Source organism: Salvia splendens, chromosome 20 (assembly GCF_004379255.2).
Source record: "Salvia splendens isolate huo1 chromosome 20, SspV2, whole genome shotgun sequence".
NCBI classification, from domain to species: domain Eukaryota; kingdom Viridiplantae; phylum Streptophyta; class Magnoliopsida; order Lamiales; family Lamiaceae; genus Salvia; species Salvia splendens.
The window spans coordinates 18,825,987-18,848,439 of record NC_056051.1 but is presented as its reverse complement, the minus strand read 5'-3'; the positions used below and the strand labels follow the sequence as shown (position 1 = coordinate 18,848,439).

Here is a 22,453-nt window from a genome sequence, read left to right as displayed (position 1 = left end):
TTTTTTATGTATTTCTTGATAAAAATCTGGTTATCAACAACATATACATAATTTGAAATAAAAATCATCAAATTTCATCATCCGAACGTTGTCGGAACATATGCAATTGAGATCTCGTTAGAATCCTTATAAAATTACCTTTAAATTGATATATTTTTTTCGAAAAGATAATTTAATCGAGTGAGTTACGTAAATTTAAAGTTTTGGTATAATTTTAATAAGAGGGAATTGACATTAATACCCTTTAATTTTATTTAATAATTATTTAAATTTAAAATATAATCTACTTGACATTATATATCAAGCACCAGATCTCCTAATCTAATGATTAAAAATTAGTCTTAATTTTAGATTGCTAATTAGTTAGTAATTAATCATATCCCTATGTATTACTATTAATGAGTCTCAAATTATTAAAAAATGTACTTACAATTTTGAAGATCGGGCCAAAATAAAATAATTGTTATTTTTAAATTACGGAGGGAGAATTGTATTATTGAGAGGGGTGGGGAATAATGAATAATACTCTATCTGACACTAGTGCTTATAAACAAAAGCAAAAAAGAGAAAACATTAAGCGAAGAAGGTGGTGTGTTAGTTTGTGGCAGCGATGAGGAAGCTGAGATGCAGCAGAGCAGTTATGTGCATGTTTCCTGTCGCCGCAACCGCTTCTTGTCTCTCTTGTTTAGGCAATTCGAAGAAGAACAATTTTGGCATTCACAACGACCATGATGATGATGAATTCCAAGACATTAAGCCCCTCATCCCTCTCAAGCTCAAGGATCTCATTGCTCCAACCCCAACTCCAACTCTTGCCTTCCACTTAAAGCCTAAGGTACTCTTCCAATATAGCTGAGTCGTATACCTTTTTTGAATTGTCTTAAAGTAGTTGAGTTTTTTCTCTTACTTTGTTCTCTCTTTTGCTAAACTCTCTCCACTTTTAATCTTTAACAAATCAATTTCTTAAATCCAGTGCCGATTAATGGAGTATTAATTGGTGATGTGAAAGTCTATTAATTAATTCATGAATGTATGCAGATGGTGGTGATGAAAGTTTCAATTCATTGTAATGGGTGTGCAAGGAAAGTGGAGAAGCACATATCTAAGTTGGAGGGTAAGTGTAGTCCACCTAATAATTTTTTTGTAATATTTCATTTTTGCTGGGAATTAATTAATTAATTAAGTTTAAATAAATTATGATACAGGAGTGAGTTCATACAAAATAGACTTGGAAACGAAGATGGTGGTTGTAAGAGGTGATATTGTGCCTTCCGAAGTGTTGGAGAGTGTCTCTAAAGTCAAATATGCTGAGCTTTGGGAGCCATGAATTTTGTCACACTCGCACATGCATTTCAATAAACTTAGATTAATTCAGCCATCTTTAATTTTTATTTTCCTCGAAAAATGTGTTCTTGTGGTGTACAATGTAGATAGTTTCTCCCCCTCAATTTAGCTTTCTTATTAATCATAATCTTCTTGGTCGGTAATGAATTGTGTTGATAAATATAATGATATACTCGATTTTGATTTGGTTAATATGTAAATACTTCTATAGACTGTCTAATTAGACAGTTTATTTCTTTGATTCATACATATGGATTATTCAAGTAGTGCTGTCTAATTAGTCTGAGCACATGTATTTTATATTTTTTTGAAAATGGGATATAATATTTTATATGCTTGAACTTTTGCAACTATCAATAGACATGCCATGCTCTTCAACTGTTTATTACAGTTTGATTCTGAGTCTTTTGAAAAACTTTAATTATTTATTATTCTATCTTGGACTTTCATATGGACTATCGAAAAACTGACACGAACCGCTGGAATTTTTGAAATAATTTCCAAAACAAACAAATAAATTAGTACCTGTCCCATAAAAGTTGAATCACTTCTTTCTTTGCATTCATTTTGAAAAAATCGTAATAAATAGTTAGAATAGATAAATAGTAAAGTAAAATCGAGAATAATGTGATAAGAGTCTTCTCTATATTATTCTCAAATTTACTTTACTATTTATTCATTTTAACTATTTATTATGATTTTTTCAAAACAAGTGCACAGAATGAAGTGACTCAATTTTTATGGGACATATGATAAAGATAATTTTTTTTGTCTGAATCCGAAGTTAATCCTGCTTCATTTATTTAAGTAAAAGAAAAGAGTGAAATTTGATTCTTATGTAAACGTGACTTGAATATTCCCACTTCATGTAATAAAAAAAGAAAACTAACTCCAATATACTTCTATTCTTTTCTTCTCCACTCGTTGTAACATAAGATCCTTTTTTTAGATCTAAAAAAAAGAAACCTAAGTTATGGCCAATTGAAAAAGCACCAAAATTCGAAACAAAATTATACTACCCATTTTTATGTTTGGATGGTAAAAATATGTAATCCACACGAGAATAAGACGAATGGATTCATCATTTCATGAAATTCCAAACATTAGGATATGTTCAGAGATTTTTCCGAAATTGGAGAATTTAAAAAAAGTAAGTTAGAGGCAGTTTAAAATATTTTGCAGGTGCTAATCACAGTTTTTATTCCATAAGATTTTTTACTTGACTAATTTTCCCAGTGTGTTTTTAATTTTGTATATTTAGATTGAATCGGTATCCATCTTTAATTTCGTCGGGACATCTACAGAGTTTTTCTCAAGATTTGATTTTTAGTTTGACGGTGAAAGCAAAAAAAGATAGGAAGAGGTAATGTTGGGTTTGGATCCCCTCAAACAACAGCAGGGGCTGCTATCCTGTACAATAATATTTTAATTATAAAAGAGTAAATGTCAAAATTGGTCCTGAATATATATGTCTATTTTATGATTTTAGTCCTAGAATTTATCTTTTAGTTTTTTCATCCCGAACATTTCAACTCGGATCACAACCAAATTAAGCTATTAATTATATTTTTTTATTATTTCATCGGTATTTCTCACTCTTTCACTTCTCCAAATCTTACTTCTTCTCCCCCAAAATGAAGTCCTAAAATCTCTAATCAGAAATCCAGCGCCTCCATTCTCCTCTTCGCTCTACGATTTCTCGCCGCCTCACTCTACCGCTGTCAGCCGTCGGCCACCAGCTAGGCGGCGCCTTTGCGCCGCCGGCGCTCTCTTCTTCCTCTCTGCGAGCTCGCTGAGGATAGCTTCTGTATTCCGAGGCCTGTGGTTACGCCGCCGCCGTCGTCACTCCTTCGTGACCAGCAATGCTGCGTGTGTCGTCTCCACCTCTGAATCGGTGCTCGGCGTCGACCTCAGTCGCGGTTCCTCCTCGCCTCGGAGTTTCAAGGGCATCGTTACATTCTGATTTGGTTTGCGATTGAAGAAAATCGTCTTCTTCTATGGTTTCTGTTTTCTCAGGAAAATCGTCTTAATTGATGGAAGATCAGTGGAATCAATTTCAAATAATAAATAAATTATAATTAATAGCTTAATTTGGTTAAAATCGACATTAAACTCGTTGACCGTTAAAAACTAACGGAACAGTAAGTGTAGGACCAATTGTGATCTTAACTGAAATGTTTGCGATGAAAAAAAACCAAAAGATAATATTAATAATCAAAACTGAAATTTTACCATATTATAATTTTCTAATGAGTCTAGGACCAAAATCATAAAATAACTATATGTTCAGAACCAATTTTTGCCTTTACTCATTATAAAATTATAATATGATAAAATTTCAGTTTTGATTATTAATATTTAACTACTCCTTACATCTCATTAGAAATGAAACATTTATTTTTCGAAGCGAGATTTTATGTAATGTTGTGTTGTGAGTTAATAATGAGAGAATAAGTACAAGAGATGAAAAAGTAAAGGTTACGTTGTTTCTATTTTAGGAAATATTTCATTTTTAATGGGACAAACCCAAAAAAAGAAACGTTTCATTTTTAATATGACACAATGTGTATATTTTACTTAAGACATACTACCTCCGTCCACAAATAAATAGACAAAGTTATAAATGACACGAGTTTTAATATACAATTGGTAAAGTTAGAGAGTGAGAGGGAAAAGATGATGAAATATTTAGTGTTAGTTGATTGTGTGGTTCATATTTAGAATGACGTGTATGACTAATATTTGTTTAAAACTTTCCAAATTTAGAATTAGTCTAACTTTTATGACATTCAAAAATGGTAAAATTAGTCTATCTTGTAGATGGAGATAGTACTATGTTATTTAAGTTAAAGTGGATTTTATTCACATTATCACATTATAATTTTACTAATCTAAAATCACTTTTCTTGAGCATTTTCTGTCAACAAACTTTCAATTTTTTACTATGTTATTTAAGTTAAAGTGGATTTTATTCACATTATCACATTATAATTTTACTAATCTAAAATCACTTTTCTTGAGCATTTTATGTCAATGAACTTTCAATTTTTTATTATATAATTTTTGTTCTAATTCAAATACACAAACGCAAGTTCTTCTGATTTTTCCCAAGAAATTCAATTTTTCCGTATATTTATTGAATATATTCATCCCATGTCCCATTAAAAATGAAAAGTTTTTCTTTGAGAATTATTTTATTAAAAATAAAATATTTCTTAAAATAAAAATAACATTATTTCTATATTTTCATCTCACTTGCTTTATTTTTTTTTATTAACTCACAAAATAACATTTGCCTCAAATTTTGTACCGAAAGGAAATGTTTTAGTCCTAAGAGCGTCCACTATAATGAGGACGCGGCTATAGCCGCGTTTGGGGCGGAAGCGGGGCGGCTTATAGTGGGAAGGGTGTCCGCCGCGAGGGTGGACGCGGCGGCTGGGGGGAGGGGCGGCGGACGAGGAATCGCAGGGTGCGGGGCGAGGACGCGGCGGGGGGGGGGGGGGGGGGGGGGCTATAGCCGCGCCTATAGGCCCGGCGATTATAGTGAGAAGTTCCGCCGCGGCGCATGCGGCGTGAACTAAATTTTTTTTTCTTTTTTCCTCTATAAATACCACTTCCCACCACCTATTTTTCACCATTTTCACAAAATCCATCCACTCACTATCTACACAGCCACTCTCTAAAAAATGCACCGAGGAGACGATCACCCGAATATTCGGCCCTAATTACCTCGTATTCTAATTATTTACACTGCTATTATTTAAATTACACTTGATTGAAACTAAAAAATATTTAAAAATAAAAATTGATTATAAAATTTGGGGGCTATTGGAGTTGCCCACTATAGTGGCGGAAATATAATTTTGGGGCAATGGACAACAAAATTGGAGCTATGGACAAAAACTGGGGCGGGGCTATTGGGCGTGTCCGCCTTATAGTGGACACCCTAAGAGCATCTCCAGTAACGGCGTCAAAATCGCGACGCCGATTTTTCACCGACGCCGGTTCTGACGCCGAACCATTGGAACCGGCGTCGGCGAAATCGGCGTCAAAATCGGCGTGGCCATGCCGATTCGCGCGATGACGCCGGTTCCGACGCCGATCCTCACGGCGCCATTGTGGGTCCCGGATCGGCGTCAAACCGGCGTCAGATTTTATTTTTTATTTTTTTTCTTTTGAAAACACTATATATACGCGCTTTGAACGTCATTTTCATTCGCACCACTTGTTTTAACGAGTATTCTCCTCTACCTTACTTTCTGTTCAAGATCAATAACGAGCAATGGAGAACAACTACGAAGGTACTCCAGTGACTCCCGGGGGATGGTCTCAGACTCCCCCGCCTCCCGGTGTAGGGTCTCAGACGGCCCCGACTCCCGGGGTAGGGTCCCATACTTCCTCGGCTCCTGGGGGAGGTGGTTGGCCTCCGATGACCGGGTACTACAACATGTACCCGTGGCAGCAGATGATGCCGGGGTGGGCACCCGGCATGCAGCCCCCTATGCAAATGATGCCGGGGTGGGCACCCGGGATGCAGCCACCGGCGCAGCAGATGATTCCACCGGCGCAGCAGATGATTCCCCCGGCGCAGGGGACGCACGGGGGGGACAATTCCTATCGGCCGACTTTTGATTTTTCCACTGGTTCTTCGCACACATCGACCCCAACGGATGCACAGTATACGGAGACCTTCTCCTTAGCGGACTTGGGTTTTGATATGAACGAGGTTCCGGAAACTCTCATTCAAAGCCAGGGAGTAGGGCGGGGTAAGAAGAAGGGCAAGGCCAAGAAGGACGGCGAGTCGTCGCAGCCGGAGGCGGAAATCCGGGGCCGGAGGAAGTGGACTGACGCGGAGAACGTTGCGGTTGCCAAGGCGTGGGTGAGTGTCTGCGACGATCCTCTCGTTTCGAACAACCAGAAGATCGTCAACTTGTGGGCCAAGGTAGCCGCAGCCTACAGGGCATTTTGCCCTGAAGGGAGACCGTGCACCGGGGAGGAGGTCCGGAAGTGCTGGGACCGAATCGGGTCTGGCGTCTCTCGATTTTCGGGTTTGTACGCCAACGCCCTCCGCATGCAGACCAGTGGCCAAACAGAGGAAGACTGCAGGAGGATTGCGGAGAGAGCCTACCTCGATCCGCAGAAGAAGTACTATGAGTTCACCTACTGGAACTGCTACGTTGTGCTCAACGAGTCGGAGAAATTCCGGGCAGGCGTCGACGCTGGCTGGCCGAAGAGGCAGAAACTGAACTATACCGGAGATTATAGCGGCAGCAGCGGTGGTTCGACAGACCTCCCCGAGACGGCCCAGGGGGTCCCGACTCCTCGTTCGTTCGGTCGCCGACCTCGCCCGGTTGGCCAAAGGCGGGCGCAACAGGTTGCGAGGGGGGGCACCCCGAGTTCCCAGGGGGTCCATTCGACATCCCCCCTCGGCAGGTCTACCGAGGAGCTCAAATTCTTCGCGCGCCAACAAACGCACGCTCAAATGGTGAAGACCTTAGCCGACTTCCAAGCGGCGGTGGACCCCGAGGTGAAGGATTTTCTTCGTGTATTGCTCCAGAGCCAGCGTGAAGAATTGGAGGCGATGAGGAGGGACACCGGCGGGAATAACAGCGGCGTAGGTGGCGACGGAGGCAGCGGCGACGACGGTGAAGAAGCGCTGGGCGATGACGGAGACGAGGACGGCGACGAGGAGTGATTTTGTTTTACTTTTTTAAATTAATGCACTTTTTAATTTTTGTACTTTTTTTAAATTATTGTACTTTTTTTTAAAATTAATGTACTTTTTAAGTTTTAATATTATTATTCGAATTTTTCGTATTTGTCTCGTAAATTAAATTCCGTATGTTGATACGAGTGTAAATTAAATTATATAATTGTTATTAGTGATGTGGATAGGTAGTGTGAAGGCTATGTGAGGGCTATTTGATGTCCAGTTGATGTGGCAAGGTGATGTGGCAGGAGAAGTGTAGTGCTGATGATATGACATTGTGAAGACTATGTGAGGGCTATTTGACGTCCAGTCTTACTGGAGATGCTCTGATGGATGTGGGTGTATGAATTGTTGATAGCCCATAGGCCATATCTAATGTAGAGTCAGTTATTGTCATCTCTGTCATTTGATGGGATTGATTCCTACCTTTCAGAATCAATAATGATGCCATGTATTTCATACACAATAATGTCTCGATAAATTGTTCAAATAAACAGAACCTATAATATTCTATATACAGACTTCAGCATCAATATATTAGAGCATTTGCAACGGCATCTGTCCACCCGTGCCAGCGGCACGGAAGACGTCGTCCGCCGCTGGTACGACGCTGCTCGATGCATCGAGCACGTCCGTGCCAGTGAGCAGGTGACGTGGCCAGACGTGATTGGCCAACGGCATAGCCGTTGCATTTGATTTTTTTTACATCAGTTTTTAATTAAAAAACCGATTAAAAAAAAATTCCCACTTCCCAAAAAAAATATATCCGTTTTCTACCCAGTTTTAATTTTTTAAAATTTTTTCCCCCCAAAAATACACATTTTCATCTATAAATACCTCCACTTTCACACCAAAAAATTCACACCACACTACACAATTATCATCTACATTCTCTCATTTCCATTCTTATCTACATTATCTCATCTCCATTCTCAATCTTTCTTCCACTCATACAACATAACAATGTCCGGCCAAGGTGATCACCCTCCAGGCTCCCACGGTTGGAACCCCGATTGGTTCGGTTCACAACCGTTTCCTAGTCCGAAAACGGAATATTCGGCCCCTCCTCAAACCCAAAGTTCGGGTGTTCCAGGTGGCTACCGGCCTTACCCGATCAACAACCAAGATGCCCCCGAAGGGCTATACGGGTGGACACCCGAACCTAGAGTGAGGTCGACCGACCCTCCCAAACTCCGACTCCTCCTACTCGCGGTGTCCGCACACCGTACACTCCGTCGGAGATGGAGCAATTGTTCAAGGCGTTCTTGTCAATCTCTGAAGATCCGGAGGTTGGCACGAACCAATCCAGCAATCACTTTTGGTGGCGCATTTGTCGCCGGTACAATGAAAACCGCCCGGAGGGAACAATTGAGCGCAACGAGAGTATGGTGCGCAACGCCATCTACAGAGCCAACGAAGAAATCCAAAAGTTCCAGGGGTATTACCTCCAGGAAGAGCGGTCGGCGGGGAGCGGCCGGAGCGAGGTCGACATCATCAGTTCCCCAATGTCGACCTACCAATCCATGAACTACAAGGCGTTCAAGTACCTCAACATTTGGCAGGAGACGCGGTCGCATCCGAAGTATAGGGGAGGCGTAACATCATCCTCTAGCGGCTCCTCCAAACGGCCAAGGTCGGTATCCTTATCCGATGCCGGCTCCGAAGACGTGGTTAGCCAACTCGCCGGAGCTAACTTGGGTAGCCCCGACGCCGGGCCGAGCGGTTCCCAACGCCGACCGCAAGGAAGGAAGAAGGCGGCTGCCAACCGCCGTCGCGCCGCGACACCATCCGGCGATGCTCCCGAACCCGCTCCCGTTCCCGTGCCCTATGCGCTACCTCCACCCCCCACCAACTCGTTGTGGGCGATTTTGGCCCAACTCAATATGGCCGATAGGTCAACTATGACCCCCTCGCAACTTCGATCGCACGAGGCCATGATATTGGGCCTCCAAAAATAATTGGGGGTAGTGCCGCCGGATGACTATTCTTCCACGTGGATATTTTTTAGCTTTAATTATGTAATTTTAAATTTTTAGTATTTTAATTATGTAATTTTTAATTTTTAGAATTTTAATTATGTAATTTTTTTATTTTAGGATTTTAATTATGTCTTTTTTATTTTAATTGTAATTTGTAATATTATTTTAGTTTTTTTAATGAATTTTAATATTATGGAAATGTTTTTATTTAAATTGAATAATAGAATGGTGGGACCCTTGTGCTCGTCCTTGCGGAAGAGCACGTCTGTGGGTGTTGTGCTCTTGCCTAAGAGCAGGCAGAAATAATGGCGCCGGGCCCACAACCGTGCTCGTTGGCAAGAGCACGGTTGTGGGTACTCTTAATTTTGAACGTTTCTATTGAAAATAGTGCATAGTGTTTTTTGAATAAAAATAATTCATCATCAAATCTTTGACTAGTTTCAAACATTCTAAAACCACAAGCCACAAGCAAAAAATCGAATTCAGAATTTGAGTAATTTCACTAGGAATTTCTCGGCTATTTTATCAAATCAAAATAGAGTAGACTAGTAAACTAAGCATTTTAAAATGATAAAGAAAAAAATTAGTCACTACCACAAAAAAATAGAGAAATAGCGATTAATTATTACTACAATTTTATTAATTCAAGATCGATAGTACTCCTTCCGTCCCAACTAAGTTGAGACAAAACTTTTAGGCACAGAGACTAAGAAATTATGTTGAAAAGTAAGATAGATGAATAAAGAAAGAGAAATTATAAAGAGAGAGTAAATTAGGTGGTAGAATAAAGTAAGAGTGATTAGATGCTTTGTTTTTTGTCAAAAAAGAGAAATGACTCAACTTAGTTTAAACGGAGATAGTAGTAATTTTTAAACTAGAAAAAAGATACATAAATTTTTTGGAGTTAAAATTCATAGTATATATTCACATGTACTTCTAGATGTATATTAATTGGAAAAGTAATACTCCTATTTATATTTTTTTTAGGTTTGATCATAGGTGTTATCATAGGCGTTCTGAATCCTCCTTTAGCGGAATCCGACTTATCCTGCTCGACTGATTTGCAAATTAAGGCCAAAAATCACCAACATATGGTGAGATTTGAATTTGTGATTTGTTCTCCACGGCCTTTGTTCTTTAAATATTCAAGAATTATGACCAAGTTATTTTTGTTATTTCACAACCATACTTATTTGAATTGTTGTACTAAGAATATGTCTGGTCATGGACAATATTTAGTCCTAAATTTGACAATTAGAGACAAAAATAATGTTTTGTTAGTTACAAAAATTAATGCACCATGTCACTTCATAATGTCAGTTTAAGTTTGTGACATGCATTACCCATCATAAGACATTATATCACTATTGCAACCTTTTATATTATTGGTTTCACAATGTTATTTTTTCGTTCAAAAAATCGAACACCATTCGTATTTTTTTCATTACCGAAAATTTGATGCCAACATCAAATAATGGCATATAAATGACATGCATATGTGATTCAAAATAAATCGTTTTATTAAAATATTAGAAATCCTAAAAATTGATATTGCACCAACATATTCTTTTCATTCTAGCATTAGGAATTTCTTTTATTTCAATTTCACTATAAGAAACTAAATTAGACAAAATAAGGATGAACCAAAATGGGTTATGCCAATTGATGGCCTACTTTTCATTTTTCTGTATAATTAAAATTTCAAATTAGAAAATCAAGATGAACCAATCTAAATTATCAAATAAAAAAATTTAAATACTTCTTACTACTCTTGGCAAATGTTCTCACGTTAATGCATTAAATGCGAAAAAATAATAAGTTCGATCATTCGTATCAAGAATGAACAAGCATTAAAAAGTTTGTTTTAAAACAATTAATAGAAGTAAACGTTTAAAAGCTCTTTATAGCTTCGATAAAAACTCAAGAATTATATATAATAAAACGAAGCCTAATTTATAAATACACTCTCCGTTCCACTCGAGATGACCCATTTTTTTCTTTTTAGCTTGTCCCATCCACGATGACTATTATTAAAAATAAAAAACTCTTTATCTCTACTTTATTCCATCTCTTTTAATTCATTTTTCCACCTAACACACAAAATAAAATTGTATAAAATTCTGTGTTTGCCAAGGCAAGGGTATTAAGAGTGTCCACTATAGGGGCGGCGCGCCGGCCGCCCCCAATCCGCCGCTGCCCCGCCGGCTTATAGTGCGAGAATCGTTCGCCCCGAGGCGGACAAATTTTTTGGGGCGGACGGCCCTTCGGCGAGAAGTGTGCGAGGACGCGCCAGGGGGAACCGCCGCGCCGATAGGCGTGCCGGCCTATAGCGAGGCGGTGCGTGGCGCCCCAGATACGGGGGCAGACGGATTTTTTTTCCCTTTTTTAAAAATTCAATTTAATTTACCTATAAATACACCTCATTCCCTTCATTATTTTTATACCATTCCAACTATTCACTCATACTTTCTCTCAATAAAATTTGTGGATTCAATTGGTATTAAAAATGGACGATTTGTGGAATGACGCGTGGAATTCGCTGATTCAAGAGGTGCAGAACCAAGCCGACGAGGAGGATGCGGCGCGCGAGGCGGAAGTTGCGGAGGCCGCGATCCCTCGTGCGATAACTCGTCGCTAGACAATCCAACGAGACCATAGCGGAGCGCACCCGCGTCTAATGGCGGACTACTTTGTGGATAACCCCCCGTTATCCACCCGAGATTTTCCGTCGGCGATTCAGAATGTCGAAAACGGCTCTTCAACCATGTAGCGACGAATTTGGCAGAGCGGTACTCGTGCTTCACCCTCTGGAGTGATTGCACTGGCCGGATCGGGCTGTCTACTTTTCATAAATGCACCGCTGCAATTAGACAGCTTGCCTATGCCTGACCGGCTGATATGTTCGACGAATACCTACAGATGGGTGAGAAGACTAGCCTAACGGTGCTCAGGCAGTTTTGTAAGGGGATCCGAGAAATATTTGGTCCGGAGTTCCTACGAAAGCCCACTCCTGATGAGTGCCAGAGACTGCTAGATATGCACGGTTCTATTCACGGTTTTCCTAGGGATGTTAGGAAGCATCGATTGCATGCATTGGGAGTGGAGAAACTACCCGGTGGCGTGGAAAGGCCAGTTCACTACTGGTTTCAAAAGCAAAGGTCCATCGATGATTTTGGAAGCCGTTGCTGACTTCCGTTTGGGGATCAGACATGCGTATTTCGGTGTTGCAGGTTCGAACAACGACATCAATGTTTTTCAGTCTTTGCCTCTCTTCAATGATGAGTGCCGGGGGGGAGGGTCCAGAAATCAGCTTCGTAGCCAACGGAACGCAGTACAACAGGGGATACTATTTGGCAGATGGGATATACCCTCGGTGGCCCGTATTCGTCAAGACAATTCGCCAACCGGTTGGACCGAAGAAACAATATTTTGCGCGAAAACAAGAGGCTGTTAGAAAGGATGTTGAGCGAGCTTTTGGTGTCCTCCAAGCGCGATGGGCCATTATACGTTGCCCGACACGAGTTTGGCACGAAGATGATGTCGCGAATATTATGTTAACATGTATCATATTGCACAATATGATAATAGAAGATGAAGGATTTGCTGCAGAGCGTTGGGCACCGGAAGATGGTGCAAGTACAAGTAACGGTGTTGCCTCCGTGCCGATACAGATGGGCGTACCACGGAGCAATGAATATTTGCTCCAACGTTTCACTGATATGCGCAGGAGCACAACACATACCACACTCCAGGCCGATTTGATTGAAGAAGTTTGGGCACGTAGGGGAGGTGGCGCAGCGTGAAGACCATTGTGATTTTCAATAGATTAAATTTTCGTTGTATAATTTGTCCATTACTTTAATATTACGAAAATTTAGTGTTTAATTTTAATTTCTTCACTTATAGACGTTTTTTTCTAATTACGTATAGTCCGATAATTTTAATTATAATTGACTTAAAATAAACGAAATTTTTTTGGGGCTATTGGAAGTGTCCACCTTATAGCTGCGGACAATGTTTTTTGTGGGTGCGATAAATAAATTGGGGCTGTGGATAAAAAAGGGGCGGAGCTATTGGGACTGTCCGCCTATAGTGGATACCCTAAGTAACTCAAAAATTAGGCACCTCGTATCATTTTCAACAACATGCAAAATTAGGCACCGACCCACTAATATAGACTCAAAAATTAGACACCGATACAAAATTATGTACAGTGTTTGAATTCTACAGAAAATTTGAATAGATAATAAGTAATAACCCCTCGTCCCTTTTGTCATTTAGAGATATTTCTTAAAATGACCCCTCGATTTTATTTAAGAAAATTTTTCTCGTTCTGATGAGGTGGGTCTTGTGCTCCATTAATAATACTCTAATAACTTTTTCTTTCTATGTCCCTCTTACTTTACTAATTGAGCATTAAACCGTGTCATCGTGTCTTTCAAATATTTTCTGTTTTTCATGGACGAAGTGTAGTATACTAAATATTAGGAATAAATGGTATGCATACATTTTGTAAATTACGATTTTCTAATATGGCACATAATGCATGAACTGATGTATATTTCATGAGTCTATAAACATCAGTGTCGTCTAGGATAAAAACTCATTAATTACTCCTTTTTACCTCAACTAAAAAATGATTATAAAATCAAAATAAGATTCACATTTTAGATCGATGGTAATCGACATAGTGATAGATCAAACTTTCATGTATGTCAATTATTAAGATGCATAGCTGTATACATGGACATCTCCAATCTTCATTTTCCATAAGTTGGAATTATATCACATTTTCGTATATTTAAACAAAATTTTCTTAAAATATTATCGGCACACCATGGCCACACAAGTAAGTAAATTAAAATTGTATTATTGGAAGAATAAGAAAAAGGAAAAAAGCGAAATAAGACAAGTCTGGTTAGGAGTTGTGCATATGAATTGATGAATATAACTATCCACCGGAATTGAAAGTTGGATTCAGTGGTACAGATAGACAAGTCATGTGCTGTTGGGTTACTTAGGGACTGAACTTGCCCAACATATTTAATGTCTGTGAGCCCTAAATAACTATACCTGCAAACCACCTACTCTTCTTACACTTTCCAACTGGGCCAGTCCGATCTAACCCGACTCAGGCCCGTTCCATTAATGAAATGAAGTGAACTTGGGTTCGTCTGATCAATGGTTGAAGCAGGGACAGATCTACCTTAAGTAGGGGTGAGCAAAAAAAACCGAAAATCGAATATCCGAACCGAACCAAATCGAAAATTTGAAATTCGGTTTGGTTTTGAAATTTTAAAAATTTCGGTATTTCGGTTCGGTTCGGTTCGGTTCGGTTCGATTTTGTAAAAAAACCAAACCGAAAAACCGAATTATATTTTAATAGTATATATTATAAATTCGGCCACTGTGGGCGACTCGGATGATGCAACGCGTTTTTGTTTTTTTTTTTGAATTTTATCTATTTATTAAACATCGTTTCTCATTCTATTTTTCATACGGACATTTCTCGCATCTCTCATTTCTCTCATCTCTCACATTTCTCCATCTCTCACAAACCAAAATGAACCACGACGACGACCGGAGTTCCTCGGAGGGCGGTAGTCCGACCTTGACTCAAGCCTTAAATGCAGCCGTTCAAGACGCAATGGCGGAATGCTTAGCCGAAATGCAGCGCGAGGAGGCGGCGGCGGCGGAGCAGATCCTCAGGCCTATTCGACGTCGGACGTTTGTCCTCCGCGAACACGCCGCAGCTCACGAACGTCAACGTCCTCAACTCATCCACCCTCTTCACCGAGCAATGCAATGGCAACGGCCCGACCATCGAGTTCACTACCAACAGGCGCCAATACCACATGGGGTACTACTTGGCCGATGACATATACCCAAGGTGGCCTGTTTTCCTGAAGACGATCAGCTGCCCAATCGGTGAGAAGAGAGTTTTATTTGCGCAAAAGCAGGAGGCGGCGCGAAAGGATGTGGAGCGGGCATTTGGTGTGCTCCGATCACGGTGGGCAATAGTAAAAGGGCCGGCGCGTCTCTGGTTCAAGGAAGTCCTCGCCGATGTCATGTATGCGTGCATTATCTTGCACAACATGATAGTCGAACATGAAGGTGGGAGCATCACCGATTAGACCGATGATGAAAGTACATCTAGCTCCTCCAGCACGGCGACCGCGCCCCCCGCCCGAGGATTACCGACAGGCTTCAATGAGGTTCTATCTAGACATGCCTTAATGCGCAACCAACAAGACCATGCTCAGCTCATAAAAGACATGATTGAAGAAGTGTGGGCCCATAACCGTCGTCGCTAAGTTTGCGTATTTTTTTTAATTCGTATTGTAATGTATTAATTTTATAAATGAAATGAAGGTTTTTCTCAATTTTTGTATTTATTAAATATTCAAATAAAAGAAAATGCTTAGGGCACCACACTGCAGGTGAAAGGATAGGAGGATAAAATGCTGACGTGGTGGTGCATAGGGCGGGCTTTATGGCGCGCCTTAGGGCGCCCCACTGCTGATGCCCTTAGTACTTAAAGCTCTAACCCTAATTCTCCACTTCAGCCGTCCTCCTCTTCTCCAAAATCAAAATTCTCCACCTCCAAATTCCATCCGTCGCCATCCAAGCCCCTTGGCCTAGCGGTAAAGGGTGCTGGATACCGCGTCCATCCTAGAGGTCTCGAGTTCGAACCCTAGGTGGCGTAATTTGTCTTTCCTCCTTGTTATAGGAGTTGATTTGTAATTTCCTCCTTCATATATATGATATAAATATATGAAGTTAATTTTTTTTTAAAAAAAAAAAAAAAAAAAAATTCCATCCGTCGCCCATCTCTTCTCCACCGTCGCCTCCGACCTCCAATCTTGCTCTACAGTCCAGCCTGAAGCCGGCGCCCCTCCACCGGACTCCCCTCCACTCCAGCCGTGCTCCAGAGTCCAATCCGACGCTGACACCCTCCACCCCAATCTTCACGCCGGCGCCCTCAACCCGACGACTCGTCTCCTTCATGCCATCCTTATTCTCTAAATTATCCGATAGAATATTTGAAAGTTGGAAGATATTAAAGAGTGAACACTTAGTTTGAAATTTTATTTTGGTTGTATTTAATGTTAGGGCTTAAATATTTACATTTTATTGGTTGATGGATGTTAATTATGTTAGGGTTTTATGATTTTTTTTCTTTTTCGGTTTTTCCATACAATTTCGGTTTTTCGATTTTTCTAGTTCGGGTTTCGGTTTGGTTTCAATTTTTCCACAAATTTGGTTTTTCGATTTCGGATCGGTTTGGGCGAAAAACTAAAACTCGAATGCTCACCCATAACCTTAAGCTTAGGTAGGGCATTTGCCTCTCCTCATATGTTTTACCACATGTATATATTTTTTTTATTATAAATTTTATCTTTTAATATCTCACTAAATGTCCCTCCTCAAGCTCTTAAAATGCATTCGTGTATAAATTTACCCTCTTCTCTATAAATTCTTAGCTCCGCCCCTGGGTTGAAGCAAGAAAGCTCCAATTAAGTCGTTTTTTAAACTCAGGCTCACATCTTGTCCAGTGCAATCTAGGATCGGTCCAAATAAGACCATCAACTACTAACCCCATATTGTAATTATCTGTACTCTAATTTTTTTTAGGGTGCATACGAAGAAACATGCTTCTAGCTAGTTGCTGGTATATTATAAACTCTTTACTCCCCAATTTATAAGGAAAAATTTATATCACATGGTTTGTTGATTATTATTATTTGTTGACTAAAGTTATGGAAATAATGAATATCAAAATAAACATGTCATTCTTCTTTGACTAATCGGTAGATTCAGAGCATCCACAACCCCGTCCCCAATTCAGGCTCAAGTCCCCTCTACGTCATCATTCCTCTAAATTTGAATCTCAGGACACAACTCCTCTAACCCTACAGGCCTCATCCCAGACCCCAACTATTAAATTACACTATTAACAACTCTAACCTATTTACTTGTAAAAATTGAAAATGTTGAGCAATTATAAAACGAAAATATTCTTTTTAATTCAAAAATTATAAATTATAATCTAGAAATAAAAAAAATGATCAAAATGTGAAAATTATAATCTACAAATTATAAATTTCAATTTAATTCTACCACTCCCCAATTCCCAATATAAAATTATAATTATACTCCACTTCTCAATTCCCAATATAAAATTATAATCATAATTTATACTCCCAATTCCCAACATTTAAAGTAACTCTCCTCTCCCTCTCCATTTCTTCAAAGAGTTTAAATTCCAACTGAAAAAAATAAAAATTTGAGGCTTGCGGTCCGGCCCGCTTCACCTCTAACGCCGGCCGGGACTCTGTGTGCGTCACGGGCACGCCTAACGCCGGCCCGCAAGAAGTTTGGTGCATTTAGCGCGGTGGGCCGCGGGCCGGGACCCAAGTGCATTCCGGCCCGCAGCGTTAGATATGCTCTCATGGTTACAAATGATATTCCAATTGGTACCTTGTAAAAGTAAATTATCGATATTTTCAACCTACATATATGTGGACAATTTATCGTGACCAGTTTTCAATTTCGATCAAAAATCACTTTATATAGTGATTGACAAATGACACTTGAATTAAACCAAGTACGAGATCTTGATGAGTATTTATTTCTATACAAGTAATATTGCGGATACAATATTGATCAATTTCAAAATCTGTTTAAATTCATTCATTTTATTATAAAAATAAATTAATTCGGATTCTGATTCCAATTTCAATTTTAATTCTAAGATACCAAATGGACCTAACAATTTCAAAAGGAGAGATCATCTCATAGAAGATAGGTTCTCAAAAATAAAATTTCAAAAAGAGAAGATCATCTCATAAAAGATAGATTCTCAAAAATAAAACTTAACTGAGAGACTATGTTTAGTAGGGATGGCGAAACGGGTTACCCGCGGGTACCCGTACCCGATTCCAGCTAAATTTGTTGTCCCAATACCCGCCCTGCAACATAACGGGATTACTCGATACCCGTGTCGGGTTTCCCGTACCCGACATTGCGGGTACCCGTACCTGACCCGAAATCGATGCTTCTAACTTTAATCATGCAGAAAGTGCTTCGAACCAAAAGTTGAGTTCATAAAACTAATTTTATATTTATGCTTTACGTTTTCATTAGTACCTGCTGCATCAATGCAACTATGTAAATCATCTATTGTTGCAATTGTATACAAGTAGATGAATTTTGGGATTGTTGATGACTTGCTGCAATGTGATTTCATTTTTTTTTTCTTTTTTAATTTGCTCTTCAACTTCATGCAAAATTTTCAACTATGAACTATTCAAAATAAGGTGATTTCTATTCTCTCTTGAAAATATTTCAAAAGAACTCAGAGATTCTATAAAGTATTAAAAGGCGGGTATTATCGGGACTAACGGGTATACCCGAGTATACCCGCTACCCGCAAAACTCTAAAATACACTACCCGATCCTGCCCCGTTTCCCGTTATCATCGGGTAGCGGGTAGAGATGGGAATTACCCATTACCCGCTACCCATTTTGCCACCCCTAATGTTTCGCTAAACTTAAATTAGACTACTTATAAACTCCAATCATCAGTAAATTCAAAATTTTACAAGACTGAGCAAGTGAACATTCTAGTCAATTAAAATTTAGAAGAATAAACCTACACTATATTGAAAACAATAAATCATTGGATAATAGTAAAAATTGCTTATTGCTACTTATAAACACATAAACAACCTATAAGCTGTAGGTCAAATCTGAACCTCATTCATGATCTACAAATTTCTAATGCATACTCCAAAATTCATGTTTAAACTCCCCAACATTATCACCCAAAATCACTCTTTCACAAAAGTAATTCAAATGAGTTGAGCATATGGAAACAATTACGATAATAATGCCACACAATCCTGCAGATCACATATATAAGCGTGGTTTGGAATCAAATATATACAATTTTCGAATTATAAAATACACAACTGAACTGATTATTGGAGAGTGCCAAATAAGTCACCACTGTATCGGCTATAATCCCCAATGTTATTCCCTAATAAAACAGCTCCTTAATGGAAGCACATATATGTTGTTGAGCACATTTTGAGCAATCACCACATGAATCTGTAAACATTACTGAACATATAGTACGATACGGTTACGAATGGCTTCTCAAAGTAAAGATCTGAAAAACAATCAACAACACTAGACGTTGTCAACACGAATGCGACTAGAAAACTATACGTTAAGGGCGTTTGGTAGCTACATTAGAGCGAGTTAAGAGCTTTCATATGACTTTAATTATGTGTTGGTACACATGTTAATCTTGGTGAATGACACTATTGTTTTTATAGCCCGACCAGCCTAGAAAATCAACTCACTATTTTAGTAGGTTAGACTAACATCTTTTGAACGGACATAGTTCAGCCTAGAAAATCAACTCACTGTTTTGGTGGGTTATATTAGACCATCTCCAATCGTACACTAAAAATGAGTTTTGGTGGAGAAAATTTCTTAACCATACACCAAACCCAAACTCATTTTTGGTTTTTCTATGGAACAACACCATATTTTGTGCTACTGACAAATAAACAAAAATGGTGTAAAATTTGAATTTGGTGTAATGGTTGGAGTAAAACTAGTTTTTGTGTGACATATACTAAAAAATGAGTTTGAATTTGATGTAAATGGTCGGAGATAGAGACTAACATATTTTGAAATTGGACCTAGATAGCGGACGAAAATATTATGTTGCCCGCTATCTTTTTAGTCTACATAAAAATTAACATGGTACTTTATCTTTTGCACCAAATATGAATGAAAGATGTGTGTGTAAATTGGTCAAAGTGATAGAATGGTAATGTCTGAGTCTAAGTGTCGAGCTCGTGACACTATCTTTAAATTTATAGTACTAGTATTAATTTGCCCACAAAAAATATGAATACAAGATAGGAAAATATTTAACTGAATTTCCAAACACACAAGTGATATATAATTAGCACAAATTAGCCTAAATTCAACACAAGATCATGGATATTGCTCAATCAAAACTCAAATTAAGAAAAATCAAAAGAGTTAGAGATGACCTATTAATTATCCCTCTCTAGGAGGAAGAAGAGCGGCGGCCCTGGCAGGGCGGAGACACGTCGAAATTCTTAGAAGGATACTTGGCGGTGAGCACACCGACCTCGAACACCAAATCCTGGCCGCTGGATTTGATGCCGGTGATCCCCCACCACTTGAAGAACGCCCTAACGCTGATCCCGTCCAGCTCCGCGATCCGATTCCCGACGATTTTGCCGGTAATTCGCTTGGAGTAGGTTGCCAGGTAGTTGTCAGGAGGCAGCGTGACGCGGCAATTGCCACCGAGCCGCACCGAGAAGGCGCCGGAGGTGTGGTTGAGGGTGTACGACTCGATCTCGGCGGGGAGGAGGCCGACGGGGAATCCGTGATTGACCAATTCGTCGTCCGCGGAGGTCGCCTCAGAGATCGTTGAGGCGGCGGCGAGGAGAGAGAGGCAGAAGATGAGGAGAATCGGAGATTGTGGCGCCATTAGTGGTGGATTACTTTCTGTTCAAGTTGGATTTGAAGCTTTTGATTAAGTTGCGAGTGGTGCTGAAATATCCCAATTCCCAACGGTATGACGCAGTCTCATCTTCTGTATTTGAGTGCCACGTGTCTTCTTAATAAGTCAAAATCGTGATAGTTACTTACACATTACTATATTTTTTTCTAATTCTCATATTTTTAGATATTTTTTTTATTTTCGTTTTTATATGTCTATTTTGTTGGGCCTTTGTTTTCTCAATAACTCCAATCCTAATTTCAAGCACTCCAAACACCACGTCCATTTTGTTGGGCCTCTATTTTCTCAACTAACTCAAATCCTAATTTCAAGCATTTAAACTGTATATGATTCCGTCCAATTTTTATAGATTTATATTCCTTTATTTTATGCACATTAGACTTTCACACACGAGCAATGAGATAGAACATTTCTCATCCAACCAATAGGTAAGGGTTCGAGTCATCACAGAGGTAAATGGAGAACAATTATTAATCTTCTTTAAAAGAAAAAAAAACAATAAAGAGATAGACAAAGGGATCTACATCAACTTCGGCCATGGCAAGCGAGGCCTACAGGCTTGGCGCCGTCCGACTAGTGATGGGGTTTGCAGCAGACTAATTGCAAATAAAATACAAAAGAATCTATTTTGATGATTATTTGATTAATTAAATTTGCTTGTAAATCATGAATTGCATGTCAAGAACGCAATAAATTCATGCATTGAAAACAAATCCTAAACACGAATTAACTGAAAAAGATAACTTATGGCTTTGATTCTTCAAATAATCAATGATGGCTTGCGACTTCTGTATGCGACGTTCTTCGTACTCTACCGTGAATCTTCTAGTCTATGTCCTAATTCCAAGTATAATATTTTGTATGGCAAAATTCAGTTGTAGCAATATGACTTGAACAAGAGTAAGAGACACAATCCAAGTGTACCTGAGATGAAGAGAATTAGAAATTTTCTGTGGGAAAGAGGGGACGAAAATTTTACACTTAGAGGCTATGATTTCAATCTCTCATCTTGTCTCATATTTATTAATCATGAGATAATTAGTCATAGCTAACCCTCTATCACTAAAATAATTTCACAATTCAATCCTAGATTATATCTATGTATTATTTTATCTAGGAAATCGACCACCACCACCTATATGTATAGTATTAATCACATGTGACGAACTAGTTAAGGAATATGGCAATGGCATGGCTATTAAACAGCAACCTAGTCTTAAGGAGTATAAATTAATGATAAGGATTATAATTTAATCTTACTCATTGATCTATACATAAGCAAATTATTCGGATTTTAGCTAGAGTGCATTATTGTAACAAACTTATTATTTTATGCGTAAAAGGCATATTCAATTATTACATCCATCAATCAAGAATCAAGACCTATGGCGCAGATAAATAGATTTAATTTGTAACAACATGATAAAGAAGATTTATATGATTCCATAGTGACATGCCTAAATCCCTATCGTTCGGTAGAACGGAGAACATATAAATCTTCTTTGTCCTATTTTGTCATTTTGAGATGTCCAAAAAAAATAATCTCATTTCTTAAAATAGAAAGTTTCTCTCTCATACTTTACTTATTTTTTCTCATCTTTGTTATAATTATACGTTACCTACTTTTTCTTCATATTTCTCTTACTTTACCAAATTTTTCATTAAAACATATGCCGTCTACAAATAAGACTATTTCTTATGAACCGGGGAGATCATGATACCTCTTCGTCAAATAATACACTCCATATGTTCTATTTTGTACGAATTTTTAGAAATATGAAAGAATATAAATATATATATAAAGAGTTCTACGTATATTAGTTTTATGTAATAAAATGTGTATAA

General features: G+C 38.8%; 2 protein-coding genes across 4 annotated transcripts; one reads left to right on the top strand and one right to left on the bottom strand.

The window, feature by feature from the left end:
- The first annotated feature begins 584 nt into the window (after positions 1-584).
- Positions 585-1,382, top strand: LOC121782054 (protein SODIUM POTASSIUM ROOT DEFECTIVE 1-like). Its single transcript, XM_042179756.1, has 3 exons — positions 585-835; positions 1,039-1,114; positions 1,206-1,382. The coding sequence occupies exons 1-3, from the start codon at positions 611-613 to the stop codon at positions 1,325-1,327; spliced, it is 423 nt and encodes a 140-aa protein (XP_042035690.1). The 5' UTR covers positions 585-610; the 3' UTR covers positions 1,328-1,382.
- A 17,544-nt stretch (positions 1,383-18,926) lies between these two features.
- LOC121782668 lies at positions 18,927-20,653 on the bottom strand. Of its 3 annotated transcripts, none has more exons than XM_042180618.1 (2): positions 20,109-20,653; positions 18,927-19,207 (listed from the first exon to the last, which is right to left on the bottom strand). In XM_042180618.1, exon 1 carries the CDS (start codon positions 20,573-20,575, stop codon positions 20,126-20,128), a length of 450 nt encoding a protein of 149 aa, XP_042036552.1. In that variant the 5' UTR covers positions 20,576-20,653; the 3' UTR covers positions 18,927-19,207; positions 20,109-20,125. The 3 variants fall into 3 exon arrangements, with proteins under 3 accessions (XP_042036552.1, XP_042036554.1, XP_042036555.1); XM_042180620.1 differs by having other exon boundaries at positions 18,927-19,158; XM_042180621.1 differs by having other exon boundaries at positions 18,927-19,146.
- Between the last annotated feature and the right edge of the window lie 1,800 nt (positions 20,654-22,453).

Excerpts from the sequence above, each read along its gene's own strand:
- LOC121782668 (XM_042180618.1), bottom strand. The coding sequence starts at position 20,575 with ATGGCGCCACAATCTCCGATTCTCCTCATCTTCTGCCTCTCTCTCCTC.
- LOC121782054 (XM_042179756.1), top strand. The coding sequence starts at position 611 with ATGAGGAAGCTGAGATGCAGCAGAGCAGTTATGTGCATGTTTCCTGTC. Across the intron at positions 836-1,038 it reads CCTTCCACTTAAAGCCTAAG|ATGGTGGTGATGAAAGTTTC; the intron begins GTACTCTTCCAA and ends GAATGTATGCAG. Across the intron at positions 1,115-1,205 it reads GCACATATCTAAGTTGGAGG|GAGTGAGTTCATACAAAATA; the intron begins GTAAGTGTAGTC and ends ATTATGATACAG.